The sequence below is a fragment of the Pieris rapae genome, chromosome 3 (genome assembly GCF_905147795.1).
Source record: "Pieris rapae chromosome 3, ilPieRapa1.1, whole genome shotgun sequence".
Lineage (NCBI taxonomy): Eukaryota > Metazoa > Arthropoda > Insecta > Lepidoptera > Pieridae > Pieris > Pieris rapae.
The window spans coordinates 2,025,268-2,043,733 of record NC_059511.1 but is presented as its reverse complement, the minus strand read 5'-3'; the positions used below and the strand labels follow the sequence as shown (position 1 = coordinate 2,043,733).

Genomic DNA, 18,466 nt, shown 5'->3' with positions numbered 1-18,466 from the left:
ATGATATGTGGGAGGATGATGGCTAAGTTTTTTGAGACCAAGGGCTAGAAACAGTCCGTTACACAGATTAAAAAAAACGTTGCGTCTACTTAGGGTTGTCACCGACACTATTGTTATCTTTAAATGTATACAATAGCGATATTGTATATTGAATATTATTTTTAATTTCGACGTTATGGAATTGGCTTAGTATATGGAGCGTTTGTATTTTTGTGAATAAAATGGTTTAAAAATGTGTGGAGTTCGGTGAACTATTAATTAAAGAAAAATAATATATAAACTAAAATAATGATATTAGATGTAGATTTATCTCAAATGTTTTTAATATATTAATTTGTCAGATAAAGACAATCTATCTGTAGGATTGTCTCCAAAAGTGTTTGCCGCAGTGCGTCTGTCAATATTTTTTAATACCAGCATTACAAACATCGTCGTGATTATGAATCTAATTCTTCATATCATGTCATTCCTTTAATCATTTACACCATACGCACTTTCTAGTAATACTTACTATTTCTTCTAACAAGTAGCACAATTGCAATGAGGGCAGCCAAGACTAGAAGAGATAGCGCCGCAGGTAGTATGACTCTAGCACCTCCCAAAGACCTGGCTCCTGCAGCTGGTACCGCTGGAGATATCTCTCCTTCCAACACTGAAATTATTATCCTCATACACCATTTATTAAGAGCAACAAAGAAAAATTGGTAATAAACTCTGCATTCCCTTTTATTATTATATAATTATTGTTTATTGTCTATGCTATTGTAGGCCAATTATTGTTACAAAAAATCTTATTGAAAATCCTCTGGTATAGCCTGTACTTCCAGTTTTTGTTTCACCGAGGAGCCTTCTTATTCACTAAGCCACCGGTACATCTTTAATAGATATGTCACCGTTAGATTGTAAACATCGTTATATTACAATCTATCCAGTAAGATTGTACACTATCGATAGATTGTGAACCGTATCATTATGATAGCAATTTAACGTATTATTTTTCGCTTGATGTAATCTATCGATGGGAAACGGTCAAATTGTGAACCGGCGTAGGACGGAATGCAACTCGCGCTCTGGTGATTGGTTGAACGGTATGTGCCCACGCCACCCCGGCCACACGTCATATTTGTTTGTTATTTCTATTTTTATAATTTGTGCTTAAAGACATAATAATTGTTGATTTTTTTGAAATTATTAATCAGAATTTGTGTATGTAGAATAAATATTTCGTTACAATTTGTTTCTAACATATGTCAGGATTTCTAATTTCCTATTAAATAAAAAACATATGTGCAATTCACACATGGTAGAAGTGAAACCTTCAAAAACATTTTTTTTATTATTAATCATATATAAATTAATCATTTTCCATTATCTAAATGTGTGTGTTCTTTTAAAACAGTATATTTTAATGATAAATTTTAATTTATAAGTTTAATATAAATTTTTAATTTGGGAAAAACTAAAACATCGAAAGTTTGAAATTCGATCAAATGAAAAAGCGGCAGTAAAGAGAGGCTGTATAATGCCTGCTATCTCATTTTCTCCCACGTTAAATCATATGATGAATTGATGTTTCTGTCTCTCTTTACCGCTGCATCCGGTTTGAAATCACGACGATTCGAAAGAAGTTTATCTATCTCATTTTCTCCCACGTTAAATCATATGAATTAATGTTTCTGTCTCTTTTTACTGTCGCTTTTTCGTTGCATCCGGTTTGAAATCACAACGATTCTAAAGAAGTTTCACTTCAATAAATTTATTTTATTTAAGTGACACGTCTATTTCATTTCTAAATGAAATGAGACCGACCAATCAGGAAGAACTTGCAGACAGTTGATAAGTTGACGCGGGACAGATTGTAATTTAACGGTTTCACTTCGGTAGATTACAAGCGAAAAATGATGCGTTAAATTGCAATCATAATGATACGGTTCACAATCTATCGATAGTTTACAATCTTACTAGATAGATTGTAATATAACTATGTTTACAATCTTACGGTGACAGATACATCCGAAATAAAAACTTACTACCGCTGAGTGAGTGAGTGGTGAAGTTGTAAAGAGCGAGGGCGTGTCCAGCGTTGTTGTGAGCTGTTATCCGAAGTTGGTAATGCGTGGCTGGAGAGAGTCCGGTGACGCTGAACACTCGCTCTGTCGCTTGCACGCTGTTCGATACTAGGCGCCACTGAGGAAGACGTAATGAAAATTGTTAAGATTTTGAGACCTTAGGGTATTAAAAACGAGAATGTATAGAATTACGTACTCTGAAAATCTTACCACGATTTCTGACATTTGTATAAAACATTTGCTAAAATAGTATTGGATTTTGAATCCAATACTATTTTAGCAGTCATCTTTATCTTATACATTGTGAAACATATGCAAAAAATTGGTTTTGATCACAGAATATATAATTTCAGTAACACACATGGGTGGTGGTCAAAATAGTAGAAATACCAACATCACGGCCAAAGATGGCGTTCATTTGAAAGCATTTAAAATGCTAGACAAAGTTATTCTCAAAATCAACTTGATAAACCAGTATATAGCTTGATTACTGAAAATAAATTCGCATTCAATAAGTGTCATTTCATACCTGTGTCTGGCTGACTTCTCTGTACTCTATGACAAAGTACAGTATCCCACAACCGCCATCTCCCCAAGAGTCGAGCCATACTGTCACAGTTGTGGTATTCAATGTTATCATTTGTGAATGCTTTGGCTTTACTGGAACTGTTAAAGAAGATGCTTTTAGTTATATACTGTGCTTAGTGTGTAAGTAAATTCTGAGATATTCTAAATTGGCACAACAGAAATAAGACGCTTAAAGAGAACTAAACCTTTTGAGTTATAAATCTCGTGTGGGTACATGTCACAGTGAATTAGTTAAATAAGAGAGTTTGTTAAATCTCTAGATAGTTAATTACAGATTTTCAGTGGGCCCAGTGTTGCAGTTGCTAAACAAAAATGCTAACAATAAAAATAAAATTGGTAAAAAATGAAATAAAAAAGTCCAATTACAATCATGTCAGTCCTTAATCATGGAAATTAGCAGATATTTCGAGGATATGCAAGGATATAAGCAATATGGATGTCTTACCGGTGCCCTTAGTATAAGCATGTACGATATCGCACGGCAAACCAGTTCCGATTCGATTAAAGGCGGTGATATAAAGCTGGTATCGAGTCCCGCACCAGAGGTTTGGAAGGACGTGTTCCGAAGTACCAGCTTCCACTTGAAGCTCCTCCCAATCGCCGTGTTCCCGTTTGTAATTTATTACATATCCTGGAAGGAAAGTTCCCATATAAAAATATGTTTCAAAATGTATGTAACGGATATAAAGGTATAATGTTTTTATTATGATCCCATATGCAGATGCTTGATTGGAGCCCGCAAGGAAAGGAAGGAAGAAGAAAGGAAGCGTGGCCGTCCAAGGCAAACCTGATGTCGTACAGTTGCAGATAAGGCAAAGAGAGTCGGAAAGACTTGGTGCGAGGTAAAATACTTGGCTCAAGACTGAACGTGATGGATACTCACTGTGGACGCCCTCTGCCCCATCTAGGGGTTATAGGGCATAAAGCCAAGTAAGTCATAATGAGAACGCAAGAAAAATATAAAATGCTACAAAATGGATAGGAATAATAAAGTGTGTGAATGTTATGTAAATTTTAAAGGGCATTTAAGATATTCTGACAACAGTCAACTAAGGGTTAATTAATAAATAAAACATTAAAAAATCTATAAGAAGAATTAAAGATTTCAAAAGATATAATCGGATACATACCTAAAATTGGACTGCCCCCGTCGCCCTGGTCGCTCCACTGAAGATGAAGGGAGTCGGCATAGGAGTCCACCACAGCTAGCACTGGAGGCTGCGGCGGGACCTTCACCTCCACTATGTATGTGACGTCATCGTGGCCATGTTGGTTCTCTACCAGGCATGTGTAGTTACCGCTGTCCGCGTATTGGGTCATGCTAAAAAGTAGAACGAAAAAGGTGAAGTTTTAAACAGGAGAAATGTGTCTCTTAATCTAATTCTCGAAATATATCATAAAATGAATTTCTGTTTGTCTCGCTAAAACTCGAGAATGGCTGGACAAATTTGGCTAATCTTGAAATATTTGACAAGTACAGGGAAGATTAAAACGATGGCAAACATTTTTAGGTAATAAATAAAAATTGTGCCTAGGTTTATTTACGACCCTACTTTATTTAAAATGATGTCTGTTGTCTTTTCAGAAATAAAATTGTATCGTAAATTCATTCATCATTTCAAGCGTAGATATAGCAATGGTTTCAAATTTTGAATAGATATTTAAGTTTTCATAATTCACTGTGATTAGGAGTAGGTGTATTCACATACACCGATCCGACCTACCGTGGATAGCTGGACAGATGGCTATAACAATCCGTCGATTGGTCAATGGTACACTTTTTCCAATATTTGGATTAAGATGTCTATCTTAGATGGTCACAAATGGATTGAGATAAGTTATTTGGTTTGAGCGTAAGAGCACATCGATATCGCATACAAAAACTCTCTGGAAGTGACAGAGTACCGATACAATTTGATTAACTAACTTTGGCGAATTCTCGCTAACCTTATAATAAGCGTCCCGTCACTTGTAACATTCTTGCGTAAAGTAGATTCCAATATGGCACCGTTCATACTCCAAGTGGTCGAAGGTGTGGGAATACCCACTTTATTGCATGAGAGGGAAATGTTCTCTTTCCACGGTGTTACGATACTACGGCTGAACGATGTTATTCGCGCTGGTACTGTAATTACATATATTATTAAATTTTTATAACAGGGTGTAGTATATGGGTCAGTAAGAGTTTGTATGAGAAAAGACTTAATAATTCGATGACTTAATTTTTAGCTTTAAAGCCATGAATTGGTGTACAATTACATAAATTAGTGCTTACTGATACTATTATTAATTTTCGACTTATTTAAAAAAAATTATATAGCACCTTTTTTATATGAATTTGTTACTTAATGTCCTAAACTCTAAAGCAAGAACAGATTACTTTTTTGATATATATATTTATAAGCATTCTCAGTATTTTAGTCCGATTAAGTTTTGACAGGAGATATTCAAGACTTCTATTACAAGTAAATAATAATTTTACGCATACCAGAGTCAGAAGGCAGCACAGTGACGACCCTAGTCGCGTCTCCTTCCCCAAGTCTCGTGGAAGCGGAGACCCAGAACTGATGCGTGGCTCGAGATGGGGATCGAGAAGTCTCATGTGTGAGGGTACTTGGAGATAACATTCGTTTGTGGGTACCCTCCTAAAATGAAGTTTACAAATTAATATTTACAATTAAATTACAATAAACTAATGGAACATAGATAAAATATCACGCCCATAATATGTCTGCCAAAGTTTATCGACGAGTCTAAATTAGTGTCCTACACTAGTTACTGCTTTATTTTTGGAAGAAAATTTTTGATTAATATTAAATTTATTCATATCGTATATATAAAGCAGGGAACACATTCAAAAGTAAAACTTTATTATTGAGTAATCAAGTCGGAATATTAAACCTATTAACAGACCTCAAAATTAAACCTAATTCGCCAATAGTTTAAACAGTTGTAATGTAGCACTACCAAGTTAAATTACGAAATATTGACGTTCAGCACAACAACTAAATAACTTAACCAAAGAGCATTTATGTTGTAACTTCAGCGCTACAGATATTTGAAAAACTACATCGAATTGGATACAAATCAAAAATTTACCAATACATAAATATGCCATTTATGGGAGTGTGTGTGTAAACTTGGCAATTACATTTACTAAAGCTTTGTGTAAGGGAATACCGCTTAGGCAAAGGTTTAATTAATGTAATCGCGTAGCTACCCTAAACAAAGGAAAACTGACTGAATTAACTCACTTCTCTCCCGTCTTCAATAACACTCATATACAGGGTGTACCCGACCAGTACGCCATTGGGTGAGGCCGGGGGAAGCCATGACACGAGAATCTTGTTCCTCGATGACACTGCGGCTTTTATATCGGCTGGTGCTGATGGTACTGAAATATTTAATATTGACAATAACAGAAAAAGTAAATAAATGTCGAGCACTTTTTTCGAGATGACATAAAAAATCGTGTGGAGAACGACGTCCAAACTCGAGCGGTAACTCAACTTCGGCTCTGTACTTCGAGAGCAAACAACGTATATGGCAAGAGAACGTTGCGGTATTTGCCATCGCGGCTAATAAATAGTCTACCCAAGCAGATAATAGATAGCCTAAAAAAGGATAACCTTAAGAGCATCAAGGATGTATTCCACGCCCAAGATCACTTACCATCTTCCTCGGTATGGCAGTAAACAGGGGCGGCTCTCACACCATCCCCTGCCGCAGTAAACGCACACACAGTAACGGAATAGTTTGTGTAGCGACGCAACCCTGACAATGTTGTGTGCAGGCCTGATATCTGTTTTGTTACAGCATCTTCGCTCCCTGAAAAAACGGTGCATGTTACGCAACACATTTTAAATTAAAAAAAATATCGTAACGTTTATTAAACTCGAAATGGTCCTAAAATATCCGTCAGTATTGTCTGTATGAAGATTGAAACGTAAAATATCAGAATTTATGTGGACGGTAGCCAAACTAAATCATATTTTTCATAATTAATAAGGTATTTATTATTTATTGCACGTTCGGTGCCGAATACTAGGAGCTAGGGATGACAATGGTTTACAAAATGAACAGACGCTCGCACGGATCCGAGTGGATGGCACCGCTACTACGGCCTCGCTCAACTCAGATCCGAGAAAAGAGTTAATGTGTTAACTTACCGTACCAATCGGTGACAGGCGCATATGTCACTCTAAAACCCTGTAACACTCCATTCCGTCCTCGCATCGGCGGAGGCTCCCAATTCACTCGTACGGACTGAGAGCTTAATGCGGAACACGTCAGTGAGCCCGGAGGAAGACTCGGTACTAGATTGTGTAATAATTAATTTAAATTTCCTTTTCTAATAAAGATATATATAATGGAGCTTTATACACTTTTGACAACTCTCATAGGAAATAATATATGAAACCCCTAAGATAATCTTAGGAGATTCATTATTGCGTCAATGTTGTTGGTTAGGCAAATAATATCGTTCGTAAAATGATGTCCTGGTGTATTTTCTATACATAATTATCACTTGTTATAATGATAAAGGAAAAATCTGAAGTAAATGGAGTAAACCCAAAGAAAATTTAAAAAGGAGAAATCATCCTACCGGCATTCTAGAGGCATATTAGCCACAGAAGGCTAATCACCTATTTGTCTTTTAACATATATGTACAAGTCCATAGCAAGATTGTGGCGCTGTTTTTAATAAGTTGTGTTTTTACAACAATGTTTCAAAAGCCAAAAGTAAAAATCATTTATGCATATAGGTAACACAATATACCCACAGCACACACAATGTAATGTGTACTATGAACGTCAAATAAGAAATATACAATTAAATGCTTAATTTTACATTTACTGCCAGTTCTCAAATCAAGGGCGTAAAACGGAAAAGAAGAAATGGCAATAAACTCTCCGGCATTCTTTTTAATCGCCAAGTTTTTTGTTTTTCTAAACTCTATTTTACATAAAAAATCTAAATTATAACCTCTTAAGTCGACTTATGTGTTCAAAAAACATAAGAAAAAAATGACTGAAAATTTTGAATATTTAGGTCAAAAGACAAGGCCTTACCATCTTCCATAGTAGTGGCAGTGGTTGGTGGCGAGGCGGGCCCCGCCCCTCTACTATTATACGCCTGCACCACAACGGCGTACGGCGTGTGCTTCTGAAGACCGGATAACGTGGTACGAGCTCTAGCACTGCCCGTGCCTTCAACAGTACGAACTGTGTACGACGCACCGCCTGGTCCACTCGAACTCAGTATTGTACTGTTGTTATTGAGCTGAAGATTATGAGTATTTTAAATACTGCTTTATGTGATAAATAAGACATAAGACATATTTCATATTATGTGTTAATATTAGCGTATGCAGTTTTTGCCGCGCACCACCACTTTGTGGAACCACCTGCCCACTGAAGTATTTCCGAACCAATTCGACGTAGGGTCTTTCTTTAGGTAATTCTTAAAAGGCCGGCAACGCACTCGCGGGCCCTTTGGCATTGAGAGTGTCCATAGGCGGGCGGTATCACTTAACATCAGTCGCCTGTCCGTTTGCCTGCTGTTATATAAAAAAACAATCACCTCTTGAAATCCCACGTAATATCCCAGAATGTTTCCATTCCACAAGTCCTTTTGGGGTGGATCCCACGTGACGATAAGTTCCGTAGAGCTTTTTGCCTCCACACGGACATCTATAGGTGAACCGCTGGGAACTGAAAATATTCATATTTGGTATAACTTCACCAGTAGTTTATGGAGGACATTTCCAGAAACTCGTTTTTTTATAATTTTATACTATGGCTTTGAGTGTGCATCCCTGATGTAACAGTTTTGATCCCCAACTGTGCACCAATGGACTATATGCGTACGCTAAAGGGAAACATCGTCAGAAAACCGGTATCTCTTAGACTGAGAAATAATCCTTAATCTAAGTGCCAATTTGAAAAACAAATGATCACAAACAGATGCAGAAATCTGAAGCGAAGAAGAGCGCTACTGTTTTTTTAACTTGTCCTATTCATTGCCTATATTAATCGGTATAGAATAAGAATTATCAATATTTTTTGGAGTATCTCAATATGAAAAACTTCAAGTGAAATCTTACCTTCTTCTGTAGTAGTCACTTGCACCAATTGACTTGGTTCGCTTTGGCCCAGGCGATTCTCAGCGATAATTCTTAAGTGATAGGAGGTGGCTGGTTGAAGATTTTGTACACTTGCTGACGTCACGCTACCAGGAACTATTACTTTTTGGGGTGTCGTGGGCCAAGGTTCTAAAATTTTTTTTATTTTTTTTTTAATTTTCAGAAATATATAAAATAATATATTCACCAACCAGCAATGAAACACTAGCATGGTTGTTGAAGACAATATAATTTATGTAGATAAATTCCTTAAAAAAAAGAACCAACTGGTCTTGACTGTCAATTACAATCACATTAGTAACGTAATTCGTAAAGTAGCATTCGTAATTTTATGAGTATTATGATGAATACCTGGAGCTTCTTTATATTGTAGAATGTAGTTTATAATAGGACTGTTGCCGGCGTATGGCTGCGTCCACGATATTTGTATAGATCTTGACTGTTGGTCTATTATTCGTATGTTCTTTGGCATTTCTGGTACCTGAAACAGCATATTAATGTATCGATGTTCAGCAGAACTTTTTTTGTCTACTTTTGCATTAATTTACATACACACACACTAAAATCTTACCTCTTGTACGACTAGGTGTATGAGCATTTCATCCTGCCCGTACGCATTTGATGCTCGACAAGTGAGGGCACCGGTGTCTTGTCTGTATGTCTGTAATATACTCAGCTCCGACACAAGTCCATCATCCAGAACTTGTTCTCGTATTGTGTATCTAGAAGTATTAGTGTGTGTATTAAAAACAGGCTCAGAAGAAACAGCCAGGCTCCAGAAGATAAACCACTCCTTATGAGGAAATTGTATTTTATTTTTAAAACAACTCCCAATTTAGAGAATTATCACTGAATAAATTCAAAACTCTCGTTAGACGTAAATTTATCAATAAAGCTTTTTATAAATTTGACGATCATTTAATTATCTAGGTTTTTGCTCCAGTACACATATTTATGGCTGCTCTACCTTACCAAATAATTTGTATGACACAAAACTTAGTAATTAAAGAATTGAGTCGTTGAGAAAAGTTCGTTCGTTGAGAAAAGAGTCGCGGAGAATTTCTTCGCGCTCTACGTAAACAAGAACTGGGAAAAGGAACCCTTGACTTGTGAACTGGTAGGAAACGTAATTTAGAATAAATTTAACATCTATTCTGTTGACGTTCCTAAGTGTACTTGGTTACTTATATGAATAAAATTATTTTGAGTTTGAGTTTGAAGAGAATTTTAAAATTTTAAATTTATATACGAGACAGGTTATATTAGAAATTTAACTGCTTATAAATAAACAATATAAAGCTGACTATAGGGAATTTGAATCTACCGGGGATTTAACCAATCATTATAAATACAAGACGTATATGTATGAAAGAAAAAAATGTTTATAGAAATATCTAGTTGTTTGGATAAAGAACAAATAGCAAACTTCTAACCTCTGATCCAAATGGTGGGCGATTGTGTGATGATGAGGGCTTCTCCAAGTGAGCTCCAGGGGCGCGTCTCCCGAAGCGGCGCATTGCAGGTGAGCAGCTTCTCCCGCTGTCACCTGAACCGTCTTACTCTTCATTGGGAAGCGGGCTGGGGCTGTAAAATACAATTTTTCTATGTCAAATGGAATTTCATATTTTATTTACAAAATATTAGCTGTGGTCACGATTCGTAGGTTTTTATGTCATATTTCATTTATGTATCTATTATTGTTTGATTGTATCAGTGCTACGTATATGTATATGAGGAAAGGCGTTAACTTCTGTAAATTATGATCCTATACTAAACTTCATAATTAATTTATATACCTTTAGTACTCCTCCGACAAGAACTAGACATATCTACTGCTTGCAGTTTCCCCTACATTTAAGAACTATACTAAACATTCATTATTTAATTAGCATTATGGACTTTCTTTTCAACTCTTGACCTATTCAATTACCCCCTTAATGTCACCAAATCACACACTCACACAAATACTCACCCACACATGCATTCCCTTTATTATATTATTAAGTCTGTAAACCTTCTATTTGTTGTGTCGCATTAAAAATTATTTTGTTTTTGGTTAAGAGCGCTGTAAAGTTTTTCCTAAATAAATAAATGTTTAAGAATGATAATACTTGTGTAACTGAAAATAATTTAATTTTAACTTTTAATACACTAATAACATAAACAAAAAATTCAATATATGCTTAAGCTTTAACAAAACCATAATTTTAAAATCAAGTCGAGTAAATTTTACGATGATTATATTAAAATTGACATTACTGGTTAACTAATTTTTTGCCATATATATGTATAAACCAATTTATATTGCACGGTCTTTATAACTTATTATATAAACAAATAACTAATAGGATTATTGCCAGCTTAGTTGTAAGGGGATTTCACGAATTCGTTCCTTCAACTAAAAACCCAGCCAGAAAATCGAGGCACACTCGCTATCTACAAAAATATATTGTCCGTAGAAAGGGAGTGTTTACAGACAGTTGGGTCTCGTGATTTTATTCGACAATTTACGAGCTATTTTATTTATTGTTACAAATGTATTTATTCTAGCAAAAGCGATGAAATTATGTGAAATTTAATTAAACGACGATCAAGGTCACTGAGTTTTGAGATCAAATCATTTTTCATGTCATTAAACAAATTGTATTATTTTATAAACCTTGAATCATTTAATCATGCTACATACGTATAATTTGTATTTACAATTTTCTTAAAGTACAACGTAATAATAAAAATAATTAAAAAATATAAGAATACATACATACACGACGTACACATCACGGGCCAAGAGTCTCTACTCCAAAGGGAACCAAATCGACTCTTTGTTATTTTCCTTTTTTTTATTTTCGTTTTGATAAGTAGGCATACCTCTGATTTCTTAAAATGGTCATTTAAAGGCTCAAATGTGTCTTATGCTCTGGACACTCTAATTAAATCAACGCGAAAGCCTGCTAATTTGTTTTATGCATTTTGACATTATATTATGTTTATTACTTTAACTTCGTTTCTCCTGAATGCCTAGCCTAACTCTTAAGTTCATACCAACATGGGAGATTTTGCTATGCTACCCTATAGACTGTACGGTTTTCCGGAATGAAAACTTTTTAGGTTTTTTTGTGATTTTTCTCTATATAAACCTCTGAGTTCAAGTTATAAGTTTTTAACTAACAAAGAAAAAATAGGAGTTCTTTGTAGAGGGTAAATGAAAATTAAGGGTTGTATGTATTTTTATATCATAAAAAAATAAAAACAAAAACTTTAGTCAAAAAAATAAAAAATATATTACTGGTATCGACATCCCTTATCACGTGGTTTGAAAGATAGATAGTAGCCGATTCTAAAAAAATAATAAGAATCGGTCGAGCCGTTTCGGAGGAGTATGTAAACGAAAATTGTGACACGAGAATTTTGTATATGAGATAACGCTTCCAAATTATACAAAGAATATAAAAAATTTATCACTCAACCGGTAATTGTCAAATTAATTACTATTTATTTATTAATGCATACTAAAAAATGTTCCTACCTATTCCGTTGGTTTTTTCCCCTACTTTATTTAGGGCACGTGGCCTTATTAATATTTATCATTCAGCTTGTCTGCCAATTCAATTGGACGCATCGTTGAACGCCAATGTTTATGTGAAATCATTTTCCTGTTTTCGGTCCACATTAATACGGCTTTGAAGATATATCATCAATTTAAATACAAATTAATTACGCTTGTTCAGATTGATTGATGTTTTAAAATTGTAATTATAATGTTATACATGATAGGAATTTTAACTACACATCCCGGGTTTCAAAAAGAGTTAATATTTCCGCAAAAAGTATTAGATATTGTTTAATTGAGAACTCATTTCACTGTCGTGAGTCAGACACCAGTCGTAAACATTCAGTATGTTTAAAATGGTAAAAAAATACGATGTCTTCCTTCAACTTTTTGAACAAACTAGCGACTCGTCCCGGCTTCGAACTTTATTTTTTGAACATTTTGGCATAAACGTACAGTAAACAGATATACGTACAGATCAAAATAATAATGTATTTAGCAATAGTGTATCGCTGGCTCCCTCTGAGTGACTTGATGAAAGCAAAATGATAACAAAATAAATGAAATCAATGGATAATTTTTAAAAACATTTAACGAAGATTAGAATGTATACACTAATATTTTCTTGCAATGATAATAGCCTATATAAATCAGTTATAAGTATTCAAATCTTAAAATTTTTTTTAAAATCGTTACAAACATACTTACCGTATACAAATATTTCCTCTTTATAATATTATTGGTAATTAGTATAATACATAGTATTAGTATATTATTAGTACGAGTATAGTTATAAACGGAATCGAACGCTAAACTTTATGAGTGTATGTGTGTGTCTAGGGTTTTATTATTGGAAAATGAAATAAAATTGGAGAACTCTTTCACGAATTAATTCGAAAAGATAAATGAGAACGTTGTGAGCAAAAAATATACGGTACAAGTCAAACGTAATGGATGAAGATATATTTGTTCTTCAAGAAAAGCCAATATCGCGTATAAGAATCATTCTTGTGGAAGCCAACTGTCTCATTTTCCAATAAAGACGAAGTATTGCGATATACGGCCATTGAGTCTTCTGCTCAAACGCGTATATTGTTGTAATCATTATTTTTACTCTCGTAAAACTCTTGTGTGCCATTCTGTAATATTAATTGTAGGTAATCCACATGTCATGTTGACATTGACAAATGATCATGAAGAATACAGAAATTTGAGGCTCAGACTTAAAATGATTATAATAATAATAATAATATATTTATTTTATTTTATTTCTCACAAAAACATATACAATAATTGTCATTCTTCTTTGGACCACTGCTATTGCTTAAGTGAGACTGATGCCTGTTAAAGGTTGTGCACCTGTGTTACAGGTCATCAGGCCTCCACCACTTCGGATCGACAAAATGATTATGTGTAAAGAATAGACAATTATATTAATTATAAGGAAACCACATGGTGTATGCGTGTGTGTTTGTGTATGTGTGTGTTTTGACAATAAATGTATTGTAATTTTGTAAATTGAAAATCAAAATGTATTGGGTTTTACAATGATTGTAGCAACGTTGTTATTTTTGAACCCACATGTTATATAATAGTATCTAAAATTTGCATAAGAATCTATTAACAGAAAATTAAAAAAAAAACATAGCTGTTTTGCTGCCTGAAAGAAAATAGAATAGTAAAAAATAATGTATACAATGGCAAAGGCGAAATTCTATTTTATAATTTATTTAATAATAATAATTTATTTATTTTTCTCCCATATAACATTTACAATAATAATTAATATGTAATACAGTTGTGACAAACATTTACAATAATAATTAATAGTACAGTTGTGACAGACATTTACAATAATAATTAATAGTACATTTATAACAGGAAATAATAATTATAATACAAAAATAAAAATAACGATACACTTACAACCTACACAAGATACATAGAGAAAACGAATGTAAAAGTAAAACATTATTAACGATGACAGCGATATCATGTTTCGAACACACACAAATATTCAGCGCTCTTAAAAAATTCAAATTAAATAAAACTTCATGAAGAAACCTTTAAAAAAATATTGTAAAAAAAAAATGTAACGCCATACCACACTATTTAATCATCTTCCCAGAAGTTATAGATCACGGCCGTGTATTGATATGATGGGAAGGTAATTACATTTTAAAAGACAAGTTGGCTTTGTAGCGGAGAGTATTTAGACCATAACTTTAGACAGCATTTATAAGCAACTTCACTGTTTTTTTATTATTATAACATTACGATACTAAATGACATTTTAATAATTGTATATGTCTGGTTGTGCGGTTTTTAAAATGAATCAATCTGACTGTTCTTTGCAAATACAAGATTTATTATTTATGAATAAATTAGTAGTCTCTGAAATACTGGCAATAAGTTTTTATTGAACTTTTTTGCAAAGAGGTTATTCAGAAAAAAGTTTCAATGTGATAATAGAATACCAACGCGAACGTTAGAATAAAGTTAATAAGTTGGAGACGTTTCTCGACGTAATATCAGGTCAGGTGTGAATAATTTTCCTGTTAACTGCGCCAGTTTATCTTGGAACTCTTTAAACTTTTTAAAAAAACAATACGATTATTTTCTAGTCATTTCTTGCGACTTTAAACAATGAAACTTCATTGCTGTATTTCTGTTTGAATTAATACTACGTTTAGTAATAGGTCGCCTGTCGTAAGTATTTAACTTTGTTTCTTTTTATGAAAACCTAAACTTTAGTTATATAAGAGCCTTGTGTTTAATAAATGTTCTCTTCATAGCCTATGTTACAGAGATATTGTAGGTGGTGGTATTATAGAGGTTAAAACTTTAAATCTTTTCACTTCAGTATCGCGTAACCCAAACATATAACGACCACTATTTAATTTATGTTAATTAGTGTTAAGAATATCCATAAGTAATTAATCACGAGGAAAAATTCGTGCTAAATAACAATTACCATCAGCATACTACATATATACTTCTAACCGGTATATTGTAAATCAATTTACAATATACCCGTTAGAACGGTGGCTGTTAGGAGTGCATATTTCATTTAAACCGCTGAGGTCTTAATAAATAATTTTAATGGAAAATGCTTGGAGAGTCTAAGAAAAATAATGTTCTAAGCACAATGGAGGTAGTCGAACGTTGTTGGAGCAATAATGACGGTAAAGAATTTTCATTTCAGTTTCTTGTCGGGTCGGAGTACTATGAAGCATTCTCGGAGTTTTCAGCGCGGCTCCCTTGGCTATTATGCTAAGTGATTTACTACGACTCAATTCTGGGTACGCGTACTTATTCATAAAATCTATCTAAATAAAATTGAATGGCTAAATAGTGGCTCGAATATGAACAAAAATGATCCCAATAATGGTAGCATAGAAAAATGTTCGATATGTTGCTATATAGGTAATAAAAAGGCCAAGTTAAAAAAGGAAAGTAACGGGGGAACCTAATACAAAATAAATGGGTTAAGTTTCCTATGAAACAGTCAAAAGTAAGAAATTTATTAAAGTATACAAGGAGAGGCTTTCCATAATATTTCCATATTATGACTGTTTGATACGCAGTATATGAAATGCGAGACAACCAATGTCTCATGGTTGTCAATGATTCAAAATAAAATGTTTACAAATAATGTAAAGTTATAATATCGTATTTAAATATACGAATTGTTAATTCTCTTTGTAATTCGATTAATTGTTATTTTGAAAATGGTTTATAATAATAGAGTTTGATGTGAAACATCTTAACAAATACATATAGGTAAAACCAATTTTCTACAAAATGTGTCTTTACAAATTTCATGTACGATGGATAGTTTAGGAGATAATATAGCCAAGAACGTGATTTAACCAATTTTTCCAAGATGGCGGCCGGGGGACAAGGGCCCCAAACCCACAAACTTGAGGTTAAGCTTGATTGACTCCCTATACATATCCCATAAATAAAATTACGTCCTCTAACAGTTGTTTAGCAAATGTCATTTCAATGGACTAAAACAGTTTTTGTATTTATTGAAAATAAATGTTTTTTTCACATTCATAATTTTCTAAAAAATATTTGTAATATTTTACTTTTTATTACGCCATATTTAGTTCCTGCCGTTTATGCATTTGGTACAAAATTTGGCATAAATGAGCTTTTCATTAGGTTTTTTTCCGTACGACAATGCATCAGGCAAAAAGAAATTAGTAACGTATATTTTTACGTACGTTAATTTTGATTAGTTCAATGAGATACTTCATTGAATTCCAAATAGTTTTGAGGTACATATTTCAATACAAATATGAGCAATTTAAAGTTACACGGGAATATTGAGCAAACGAGCTGAGCTGAGCTGAGCGAGTATTCAGCCAATTATTTTCGTCATAAGTTGGAGTTGAAGTGCTGTTAAGGAGTATGAACTATTATGCAGGTGCATCATAATAACCATCATAATCATTAATATTAACTATGCTGTTGATAACAGCATAGTTTAAATTAATAAAATTTAATTTTTTGTTTTTAATTTTAAAATTTAAATTTAAAATAAAATATAATTAATAAAACGATTTTTTTTAAATAAAATTTTAAAAAAATCGTATATTTCTTAGGATGCAGATGATGCGCCTTCTATGCCTGACGTTTACTTCACCGTACGAGTTAGTGTTAAATACGGTTGTTTAGTTTGAAATTATACATATAAATAATCCATATATTTTTATTTTTATATCATGCACCATAAAAAATATATAATATTTTTAGAATAATCCAATAACTTCAAACTGAGAACTAGGGTCATACAACGACCCTATAATAACCATAATATAGAAACCGGAAATATCTCGACCATTATTATACACTTAAAAGTTATTTGTAGGTACGTGTCAAGAAAGCAAGTTTAAGTACAAATAACTCACCATTAACTTTGAGAAATATGAGTTTGCTAAGCCCCGCTCCGATGTCGTTCCTCGCTTCACAAAGGTAATGCCCCTCACTGTCTTTGGCCACTCGCTCGAAGACCAGCGACCCATTCTCAAGAACCCTCGAGCTGCCTTCAAACATGAAGTCCTTGTATTCCCCAGGTGTATTACCTGCAAGAATTCAAAATTCGAAACATTCGAAATGCATTCTAAATTTAAATTTTGAATATTTAAAAACAAAGAAAGACTATTCGAGAAATAGCTGTCTTTATCACTCTTTTGTTTATTTTAATAAATGAACGTGACAAAAGTATTTCTGTCTTTTAGGATTCAGAATATTCTTTATTGCATAAATGAGTTTTTGCTTGTGTTTGTGAGGCATTTATACATGAGTGACCCAATGTAAAACATTTTGAAGCCATAACCGAAGCGTCGACCACTGAGCCACGAATCGCATGCAGTTAAGTTTCATGAGAGTTATTATATAAGTCCTTTTATAAATGCCATTTTTATTGATATGAAAAATATTTGCTTTGAAGATTATATAAAGCCTTTGCCCAGCTCGGTCCATTACTAGGTTTCTAGTATTACTTTGAACTGTTACTTAAAATGAAAGTATTGCAATATTACAAAGAGAAACTTGTTGCAGTTTCATTTCAATTCCTTTATTCACTTTCTGTTATAAAGTTACTTTTACATTTAGAGTTTATAGAAGATTTAAAATTTTATAAGAAACGAGCGATTGACCGAGTTCGTTCGAATAAGCATAATGAAAAGTTTTTATCTCCATTCCTCTTTTTGAAGTCGGTCAAATAAATATTTGGAATCCAATGAAATGAAAGTGCTCTATATTGTACATTAGAGAAATACTTATATTAATGAGGTAGAAAAATTGTAACTAGAATTTCAACTAAAATAAATAAATACTTTAAATTTGTTACAGACATTTTTCTTTATTAGCACTTACCAACAGCTTTCTTCCATGTAATAATGGGTCTCGGGTAGCCATCTGCTTGGCATTGTAGAGTGACATCTTGACCTGATGCCACCGCTATGTCATTTGGCTCAAGCCTCCAGCGAGGTGGAACTAAAATATTTTTATATTAAACTCGTGTTCTACAAACGGGATATAAAAAAGTCTAATTAAGCCTTCTTGTTAAGAGGAATAAATTATAGAGTTAATACACTTTA

The 18,466-nt window shown here is 33.4% G+C and overlaps 1 protein-coding gene across 1 annotated transcript in view; it reads right to left on the bottom strand.

Annotated features, from left to right (window-relative positions):
• LOC110992023 (Down syndrome cell adhesion molecule-like protein Dscam2) overlaps positions 1-18,466 on the bottom strand; it is a 126,232-nt gene that overhangs the window by 10,057 nt on the left and 97,709 nt on the right. Inside the window, exons 15-32 of the mRNA XM_045634651.1 lie at positions 18,243-18,362; positions 17,273-17,446; positions 10,237-10,387; positions 9,375-9,525; positions 9,155-9,284; positions 8,765-8,932; positions 8,242-8,372; positions 7,731-7,941; positions 6,827-6,973; positions 6,330-6,485; positions 5,912-6,051; positions 5,146-5,302; positions 4,605-4,782; positions 3,788-3,978; positions 3,103-3,288; positions 2,599-2,735; positions 2,031-2,187; positions 512-652 (exon numbers count right to left, since the gene is read on the bottom strand). Of these exons, the coding sequence (XP_045490607.1) occupies positions 512-652; positions 2,031-2,187; positions 2,599-2,735; positions 3,103-3,288; positions 3,788-3,978; positions 4,605-4,782; positions 5,146-5,302; positions 5,912-6,051; positions 6,330-6,485; positions 6,827-6,973; positions 7,731-7,941; positions 8,242-8,372; positions 8,765-8,932; positions 9,155-9,284; positions 9,375-9,525; positions 10,237-10,387; positions 17,273-17,446; positions 18,243-18,362 (2,826 nt within the window). The remainder of the gene's footprint in view (positions 1-511; positions 653-2,030; positions 2,188-2,598; positions 2,736-3,102; positions 3,289-3,787; positions 3,979-4,604; positions 4,783-5,145; positions 5,303-5,911; positions 6,052-6,329; positions 6,486-6,826; positions 6,974-7,730; positions 7,942-8,241; positions 8,373-8,764; positions 8,933-9,154; positions 9,285-9,374; positions 9,526-10,236; positions 10,388-17,272; positions 17,447-18,242; positions 18,363-18,466) is intronic.